The 10487-nt window shown below is 40.6% G+C and overlaps 1 protein-coding gene across 1 annotated transcript; it reads right to left on the bottom strand.

Moving 5' to 3' along the window:
- Window positions 1-6236: 6236 nt before the first annotated feature.
- LOC119511144 (MICOS complex subunit MIC27-like) lies at window positions 6237-7739 on the bottom strand. The gene is given in 6 exon segments (XM_037805585.1): window positions 6237-6396; window positions 6491-6744; window positions 6746-6919; window positions 6972-7040; window positions 7156-7384; window positions 7708-7739. Coding segments are annotated over 6 exon segments (918 nt in total).
- Window positions 7740-10487: the final 2748 nt, after the last annotated feature.

Here is a 10487-nt window from a genome sequence, read left to right as displayed (position 1 = left end):
ACTCGGCTCACTTTGCAGGTAAACATCTACTTAATTTTTAGATCTTGATTCAAGCATCCCTGAAAGCTCAAACCTTCTCTGACCTCTCTAACTAGGTCAAAACTCTTTATAGGTTCTTATTGTACTGTGAACCTCTCCTTTACAGCACGTCATCAGTGCAATTTTACAGTTGTGTATGTGATTACTCAATGAAGATCTGTTTCCCCCATAGCGGTATAAACTCCCTGCAGGCAGGGGCCCTGGTTTTACTCACCGCTGTATGTATCCCCAGCACCTCACATGTCACCAGGCACATGAGAGACACTCAGTAAATGAGGGAAAGGTAAATACCTTTTGGCTTGAGTGCCTCTCCTTCAACGTTCTCCATAAGCTGCTGACCAGTGAGACTGAACCTTCAGCAGTGCCTGTGAAATAGTAACCAAGAGAAGGAGACAGAGCCACCAATAGTTGTTGAGCACTCACTTATGCCAGGCACTGGTGCTGAGCAAAGCAGTTAATCTTTTAATCCTTACAACTATGTTGTAAAATTTGTCATCCCCTGTAGATTTATACTCTTTGTATATATATGAGGAAACTGGGGTTCAAATTAAGGAACATGCCCCAGTTGCAATCATGAAATGACTGGAATTGAATACAAATCAGTCCTCCTGCCTTCATACCATACTGCCTGTCATTAAACCAAGGAGTTTAAGAGCCAAAAGCTCTCATCTCCTCAAACCCCACTACACAGACACACAAACTAGGAAACCATAAGGGTCACTATTGATTTTAGAGCATCCTCACAGTTACTTGCCATTTAAAAAGCATGAAGCACCTGCATACTCTAAATGCACCTCGTAACATTGGGTTAATTGTGGTCATTTAAGCCAGGGAAGCACCACTTCTGGGTGAGAAATGAAAGAGCAGCTTGAAGAGGAAGGAGACATTGTCCTGTGAAGTACAAAGGTAACATTTGTGGGTTTAGCTTATGCCTAATGCTGATCATTTGGCGTAGGGGTATTTAAAGGTTTCTGTGAGAAAAGAAGCCTGTTATTACCCTGGCCAGGTTTGTGTGCAAGTATTAATTCTCTGATTTTTTCTTTCCAAATTATTTAGTACAATTCCCTTCATTTGCTCAGAGCCTTTACATTTTTTATTATTTTTTCCATTTTATTTTATGTTGTGTTTTTTGTTTTCAAGCTAAGTTAGACTTCACTTACCTCAGTTCTAAGTATAAACTAATCTCCAGGGCAGAAGAAACGAATCCATTGTCCTGAATAAATTCAGGCCCTTGCAGCTGATGCCACTTTTATAACACCTGTTTCCTGATCAAATAATTAGTTGTTTCATATTAGCCATTATTGGTCTTTACATTGTCACAGCTCTCTTTAGTTAAAATTACAGAGGAATAAGAAATACTCAAGCAGAAAGGAGAGTCTCCACACAATTAATGACTGAGCCGGTAGGTATTTAGTAGACAAATAACTCGCCAAAGTCACGTTACTAGGAAGAAGCAAAGCTTGAACCCAGGTAGTCTGGTGCCAGAGTGCGTGCTCTCGATCGCTTTGTCTGCTGCTGTGATACACCCGGGTGCCCGGCAGTTCTGACACATCCAGTTAAAGCCGACTTCACAGACTTCACAATCCTCCACGAGACCACCCTCATTTCAGACACCGGCCCCATATTTGGGAGTTCCCAGAGCCACTATTACCTCTGACCAACTGGCTACAAATACCAGAGTTCCCACTACTCAGGTTTGACAATTTGCTAGAATGACGCAGAGAACTCTGGAAAGTGCTATACTTAGGATCACAGTTTTATTATCACAAAAAGGATACAAATAAGAAGGAACCAAAAGAAGAGATGCATAGAGCTAGGTTGCAGAGGGTCCCCAAACACACAGTTTCCATGTTTTTGCCCATGGAGTCAGGATGCTTCACATCCATGTGTGTTACCAACCAGGGACGCTCATCCAAGCTTCAGTGTCCAGAGTTTTTATTGCAGCCAGGACAAAAGCCACACCTCTCTCTAAGTGAGGCCAAATTATTTACTACACACAAGGGTACAGATGGAAATAGGAAACAACTGAACAGAGGAGAGTTGGGCCATCTTGGAAGATGATGGTGAAGAGTCATGGCAGGTTGGCAGTTATCACTGGGACTCGAGACATGGAGGGCGGGGAAGGGGATATAACCCTCAGATAGCCGGGACCAAGCCCCAGCCCCGATGATGGGCTTGGCTAGAGCAAGATCCTGGTTCATGTCATGAGTCTGGAGGACTAGAATTTGGTGGAAAAGAACTTGGGGGTGGAGATCTAAGCAGAAGCCTAATCCTGCCAACCAGGACACACAAAGGATAGGAGAACTCAGGCCTGGAAACCCCAGGGCAGAAACCTCGTGGTGGTGAGCTGGGGTCAGGAGAATATTCCAGATCCCGCATCCCAGGTAGGCCTCATTAGGAGGAGTGGATACCAAATCATTCAGGGAGGGGACATGGCTATTTAGGCACAGATTGGAACTGACCCATAAGGGACTCGGGAACCCCAGCTATGGGGGCTGGGAAGCAGAGCAGGGAAGTGTGGGGAAGCTGGACTCCATGGGGCATCCCTGGGGCCTCTGGCGGTGTCCCTTGTTGCCTGAGAGCAAGCAATCTATTGTATTGATTTTCCTGCAATCTGGTTGCAGAGACTGGACTCATCTCCACTGACAGAAAAGGAGGTTTGCAAAAAGTTTGTCACTGCAGAGGAGAGAATTCCCAGAGGCAAACAAAGGTATTTATTTATCTGGTAACATGAGAGCATCCTGAGCGAGAGGAGCTTCAGTGGCATCGAGTTCAACCTCCCCAGCCCAGGACGCAGACACTGATGTTACTTCAGACTCTTAAATGGTGATATCTGGTATTTTGTAAACATCACACTAAGCAGGCTATTACAGTATATTTTTTCTGAAGAGGCAGTCGTCTGAAGAGATGAACTTATAAACATCTTGGAGGAAGCATTCTCCAATATAAAGCCAGCTTGGCTGCAGAATATATGATGATTTTGTGATCACAGACTACAGATTAATGACACTTTCACTTACTATATTTTAATTGCTGATAAAGTTAGATTAAGATATACATATTTTATTAATCATTAAAACTAATAGAAAATAAGCCCCCCCCCACCTATTGAGAGTAAATTAAGGACACATTTAAGAAAACATTGCACTTAAGCTTTATCAGCATAACATTCATATTTGAATATACATAAGTGATTAATGCATTAATGAACAGAGTGAGTCAGATATTCCTAATATATATTATATTTTTAGCACTCAGATAGCAATAATATATTACCAAGAGTTTATTTGCTCACCAAAGTCTTTATTAACATGTGTATAATTAATGAGAAGTAGTACTTCACCTCAGCTACTTGAATTTTTAAAAACATGTCTGTTTACTGAACCACCAAATGCTGTAATAAATTCTCATTACATTTTTAGCCTTAACTGGGAGAAGAAAAATAGAAACCCCAAAGAAGAAATTCTTCCTAATACCTAGTGAAATGGAATATGTATAACAAAAATTATCAGTGTGAGATTTAGAAGAATTTTGTGTCATCAGTGTCTGCTCATAAACAGGGCTAGCTTTAGAAGAATTTTAATTTTATATATGTCATCAGGATATACCTCATAAACAATATTAGACCACACATTTCCTATCAATAATGGACTGATTGCTTTAAGGCCCTAATCAAGCTAAGTGATTTAAAAAATTTTTATTACTAATATATGTGCTGGACCTGGCTGATCCTATGTTAAAAGTTATGTTAGAAAGGGGCACAGGAAACAAAAAGGCACTGGACTATGTAAAATGGGGAAATACCAAGAGCTGCTCACAGTTACTGAGCATTTGCCATGCATAACTCACTTCCTCCTACAGAATTCTCCCGGAGGTAGACACTCCTAATACTCCCATTTTACAGATGAAGAAACTGAGTAGTGGTACACTGGTAAATGGTAATAACCAGCTTTGCAACATTTGCCCATTTCCATGGTATGAATATTTCCACCAAGGCTGATTTCAAGCTACAAACATGACATCAACAGGTTTGCATAGTTCCTGAAAATTTAACAGGCAGCTGTCACAGGCAAACAAAACTCCAGAAACCCACAGAGGCCAAGTAGCTTGCTTAAGTTACTAGTCACATGTTTGCTAAATAGGAAAGCTGTGATCTGAACTCAGGCAGTTTGGTTTTAGAGCCCATGTTCTCAACTACTCTGTCCTTTAGTCCACTATGTCCTCCTGTTGTAGAGAATAATCCACAAGGGGGAAAAAAGAAAAGAGAAAGGGGACAACACTACTCCAAGGGCTGCACCAGAGCAAGAGTTATGGGCTCAACCTCTGTAACTAGGTATGGATACATGTTCACTGCTGTAACTTGAGACTTCAGTAAGAAAAAAGAAGAAAAGGCAAATTTTATAATGTAACAAGTTCTCCATGGAAGAAAATTTGACAGTTCTTAAGTTTGGAGAGGTGCTTGTATCTTTTATTTTTGTGTTTTCCATAAAAATGGTCTGTACCCAGAGATCCTTAGGTGGCGGGGCAGACATTTAAGACACCTTTCTTTGGTGGAGTTGCCACAAATTCCTTTAACCACTAAGAAATGGGACACAATTCATTGTGTGGATTGTGCTGCACACTCCAGGCATGTACTGGACCCAGGGAGGTCAATGATCTGGAACTGCTGTCTTGGCCAGTCCCGACTCCTCTTCATTCCTGCCTTAGGTTTTATAGCATACCTGTGAAAACATAAAGAGTATTGTTTTCCCAAACCAAACTATGAATGCATTTAATCCAATTTTTATTTACTGTCTACTAGGCACTTTTCAACTCGGCGCATTAGGTACAAGGACAGACAAAATTGCTTCTCAGAGTTTAAGGGTGGGAAAGCATGTACAGGGCTGTCCCAGGGGGACATGGGGTCAGTGAAGGCATTTAGGAGATGAGATCCCCATTTTAAGGAGTTGGTAAGGTGCAATTGTCTAAACTGAGACAGAGGCAGATTCAGGTTTTCTGAGATGAAAAACTTGTACAATTTGGGCATCCCCTTTAAGGAAAGGAATACCAAATCACAAACTTAGGTGCAAAACCTTGGAATGTTCCCTGAAGCTTCAGTTTTATTAGCCTCATGGTAAATCCCTTTGTACAAAGAACCTGGGGAAAAAAAAAAGTAGGAATTAGCCAGATCAAAAAGCTGTAGGGAGAGAGAACAGGCAGAGCATAGAGGTGTGGGATGGGGGCACTCTAGAAGCTGCTCAGGAAGCGTGAGCAAGCAGTTGGAAATGGAGGAGTGGCAAAGGATGAGCCACAGGAGGGAGGACTGGGCTGGTGGTGAGGGTCCTGGGAAACCAAGGAAAGGAGTTTGAACATTTTCCCCAGGGTAATGGGGAGCCACAGAAGATTTGAGGGAAGGGCAGTGACATGGTCCAATTTGCATTTTGGACCTATCATGACCACAGTGAGAAGAGGGGACTGAAAAATCATGTGATTATTCTTCCCCTGATCTCATCTTCTCTACCCCCTACTTAACTATTTTAATTGATTAATTCAATTGTTCTGATTACAAGTATAAAGCTTCACTCTTAAGGTCGTGCACATTTCATCTGGAGGGTCTGCAACAGTGTGCCAAAGTGCGTGCTCCAGAGCAGCCCTGGCGTCTGCTCACTCCCCTCTGCAAGATAAACAGCTCCCCCACCAATTCCAGAGCCCATGACCTGTTGAGGTTTGTTTTGTTTTTTTGTTTTTGCCATAAAATGTGCATACTTTACTCCAGCTCTGGGAAATGCCAAAAACAAAAGGTAGGGGAACATCCTTCCACATATCATTCTAAATTTTGCTGACATTAATTCAGAAAATATAAAGCAGTTATATACACATATTCATAAATATGTATATTTATACACATATTTTCAGATTTTAGTCTCATCAGTATTCATCATGCCTTTATTCCACTTGGTTTTTCATAAATGCTCTTAAAAGCCATCAAATGCATCCTCATACTTCTACCTGTGCTTCCTCATCAATCATTTAGTATTGTTTGAATTGCATTCACAGTTTGTGTATTAATCACTGTGTGACTGGTCAAACTGTACATTCGAAGATGTGAGGGAAGAAACTTGATTTAAGTTATACTCTACACATCACAGCTACCTATTACATGATTTTTTCAACATTATTTGCAACTTCACAAAATTGTAGTTTGTATGCAGTCTGTTTCAGCTTTTAGTGCTATACATGCCTGTATCTTCTGGGTGGGACTGCCTGTGATTCATGAGCTTGGAATCAGGCATAAACTGCGTAGCACCTGAGGTAGGTTTTGATTTGATCTTTGTTTCAGAGCTGAGATCTGTTGGCAAAGGTACGGAGTGTTTCTGTCTAGATTTGTCACTGTAGTTATTTCAAATTCAGTATAGCTTTCTGGTTTGGTTTTCTCTTTAGATTCAGGGAGAGATTTTTTTTTTTTCCCCACAATGATTTAATGGCTTCATAAATTTGCTGGCTTGCAGTATATGCTTTTTTCTGAGTTACTTTTGCTATTATTACTGACTGAACTGGGTAGCAAACAGTTGCTCCTAAAGTGGCCAGTCTCCAAGGATAAGCAATTTTCTTAAATCTAGAATCTTTTCTGGCTGAAACCAAGCCTGTCAATCCTGAAATTATAATCACTCCAATTTTTGGAAGAAAATCTTGAAGCAGATTCTTCAGAGAGACATATGCATCTACCTTTTCCAAATTAAACTATACCCATTATCCCATTTTCCACAAACACATTAACACCCTTGCACCAGTGAATATAATGGCCAGTTGTAGTGCAAATAGAAGCAAAGCCCATTTGTAAATGACCAGGCTGTTCAACATATTTAGACTGGAGAGGCTGTGCAGTATATACCGGCAGCTGCTATGGTTTACCATCTGCTTTTTGGGTTCCTCTTCTTTGCACATACACTTACCCTGCACACATCAGACCCGGAGGCATGGTTATCAGCTTTCACATCTGAACTCCGCTCTTCATCGGAGACCTAGCTCAATCACCAGTAGCTCGCTCAGCGCCGTCTCTCTCCAAATTCACATATCTGAAGCAATGATACTAACAGTCGCTGCGTCTGTGCCCCTCTCCGCCCAAGTTTTCATTACCTGCACAGCTTTAAAGCCCGCGTGAATACAGAGGCGGAGGGGCTGAGGTCCGGGACCCAAGGGCCCACGCCGGCCCGGTGGTCCGCCAGCCTGGGAGCCTCTCACCACGGGGAGAGAAGGAAGGAAAGGGCTCTCGGCTTTCCTCAGGTACTTTCCCACATTGCCCAGTAGTAGGCGGAGTCTCTCCGTATTTCCCAGCGAAGTGGCAGTTTGGGTAGAAGGGGAAGGTCTGATTGGAGGATGAGATGAGGTAAAGGAGGCTAATGTGCAGGGGGCCGGGCGTGTAACACGTGCTCAGGTCACGTGATTCCCTCGTGCCTCCCTTTCCTGTCTCCCGGGCTGCAGCCAGCTCGGAGTGGAGTTGTGGCTAAATCGAAAGCAGCCGTCTGAGCAAGGTAGGCTCGGCCAGTGAGGGCAGTGGGCAGAGGCAAAAAAAAACAACAACAAAAAACACGGCCTTTTGGAGGAGTGGGAAGAACGGGAGGTAGGCTCTAATTCTCGCTACCGGGAAAGGTAGAACCAAGAACCTCCATTTACAAGGATTCTGGGTACCTGTTAGGGGACTGAGTTGTCAGGATTACCATGGTTTGCATCCTATGCACTGTATACCTTAATTCTATTGTTATCACATTATATTGTAATCCTGAGTTTCTCACTTTTTTGACCATGACCCCCCCAAAAAAAAACCCACATTTGATATCACAACTCAGTATATATATATATATATATATATATATATATTACTGAAACAAAAGTTTCAAAAACCATTGTTAATTTTTTTTTTTTTTTACTGTGTGCAGGGTGTCTTGATGTTTTCTGTTCTCTTCTATTTAATTTTTTAAATGCTGGGTATGACACACTAAACTGTTTTCACATGTATCAATGGATCCTAACCAGCAGTTCAAAAACCACTTTTATGCAATGTTTGATTGTGATGGCTAGCTGCCTTTGAATTCTCCAGAAAAAGGCCCATTCACACCAAAAGCACTAATGCCCAATGTAGGTTTTACTAGAGATTTGGCAAAGGTGATGGAGGAGGGTTTTACATCACCCGTAATTTTATATGTCCCCTGGGACATGTCTGCCCTGCCAACTGACGGTGCTCGTCGTTCACCTCCCTGTGCAGGACCTGGTCCCTTCTATCCTCCCCCCACCTCCCTCTCAGGAATAGATGCATTCCTTTTCATGTTTCACACAGGATAGCACTACTGGTTTCTGTCAGTCCAGTGCACCAATTCATTTACAAATCCTGGAGCCCTAGCTTCAGACAGGGCTTATCAAAGTATTCACCCAATAAAATTGTGCCTCCTGCCACTTGCTAAGAAATTAAGATTTTCTCCATATTATTACACATGTCTATTTCCCTTCTAGACTGTGAGCAACTCAAGAATCAGGACTTTGAGTACTTAATAAATGTTGAATCAGTACAACTAGGTAATCAGTGAAGTGGGTGGTATTAGCCCCGTTTTACAATTAGGGAACTATGGCTCACAGGGATTAAGTGACTAGGATCTCTCTACTGGTGAGCTGAGAGCCAGCCTTCAAAGGCAAAGTCTGTGTAGACAGGATTCATTAGAACCAGGTGCACAAATCAGTTATTTCACATGTCCCTGAAATGGCACTAAATGAATGGAGTAAAGAGAGGGAAATAGCAAACATAGCTCTTACCATTTCTGAGGTGCATGTTGTGGTTTATGTATTTGCTGTTTCAGACTAAACCAAATGAAAAGACCTTCTGAAAAGGCTTCTGAAAAGCCCTGTCCCTCCAGCAGGGAGGATTTCTGTTTAGAAAATCGGAAAAGTTTTAGTAATGGAAAGTGGTGAAGGTACCACAACATTCTGAATGTGATTAATCCCACTGACTGGTATGCTTGGTAGTGGTTGAAATGGGAAAGTTGATGTTGCATGTTATGTTCCCACAATTACAAAGAGAGAGAGAGACATGGCGAGGGCGAGGGTGTGCAACTAAAGAGACAATGACAGTTGAATGCAATACGTGGTCTTGGACAGGATCTAACAAAGGAGGAGAAAATGCTCAAAATGCCATTATTGGGACATATGAAAGAATTGTAAGCTTCATCAATATTAAATTTCTTCACTTTGGATGGATTGTATGGTATGTGAATATATCTCAATAAAACTGCTTAAAATATATGTTAAATTTCTTGAACTTGATACCTTAAGTTCAAGAGTTAATTTAAGTTAACTTGATAACTTAAGCCCTTAAAGTGGATATATGTAAGTGAATATCCTTGTTCTTAGGAAATATACGTGGTTGTATTATGTGTTCAAGGTACATGATCTACATAACATACACTCAAGTGTTCAGAAAATGGATTAAAGACAGGTAAGCAGATAGACAACTAGACAGATAGAAAGAATGATATGGCCAATGTGGCAAAATGGGGAGATAGGGGTATGTTGGAGTTCTCTGTATAGGGTTTGTATTATTTTTGTAACTGTCCTGTAAGTTTGAAAGTATTTCAAAATAAAAAGTTTTAAACAAAGAAGAAGGGTTACAGGGGGACCCAGAGATTCCTGTCAGATTGTAAATTGGTTCAATCTTTCTGGGGACAATTTGGTGATATTATCAAAGCACTTAAGATATCCATTCCCTTTTTCTCAGCATTTTCTCTTCTTGAATTTATCCTAAGAAAATGAGATAGAAATATAAACAAAGATGCGTGTACAAGCATGTTTATTACAATGTTGTTTATATAGTAAAAAGAACTTAAGACATAAGTTTCTAACAGTAAATACTGGTTTAAGAGACTTATGACTCAATAATACATTTGAATGCTACTTGACCATTAAAATGTATTTAAGAAGGAAAAAAAAATACCCCTGCCTCCAATTCTATGTCTATTTTATGTTTAAAGTCATTGAGGACATCTCATCTATAATGTACTTCTTTTTGTGAAAATTTAATGAGTAGCTTTGGTTACTATAGGAACAAATGTTTTGGTCCTTTTCAAAAGTGGATGCTATAGTTTGTACCTGTATGAGAATGAGACAATGGGAAGATAAAGGCTGTGTCATTTATAGCAGAGTTAGACATATTCTTAAAGACTTACATCAATTATTTTGGAAGCTTATAAAATCAAAAGTTATATTCTTATACTATTACTATTTACATAAATGAATGGCTGGTTTAGACTAACTTAAAGAATTCATTTTTCACCTTGTCTGATGCTAAGTAGATTAATGAGTTACATGTAGGTGTGAAAATTATACAGAGGAAAGTTTCAATTTCTGGATAGATCTCACAGCAAGATAAAGTTGTATTGAAGTGCATTGCAATGAGAGAAATAATTCAAAAGAATTATCTATTT

Source organism: Choloepus didactylus, chromosome 2 (genome assembly GCF_015220235.1).
Source record: "Choloepus didactylus isolate mChoDid1 chromosome 2, mChoDid1.pri, whole genome shotgun sequence".
Lineage (NCBI taxonomy): Eukaryota > Metazoa > Chordata > Mammalia > Pilosa > Megalonychidae > Choloepus > Choloepus didactylus.
This window is presented reverse-complemented; position numbering and strand designations above follow the sequence as displayed.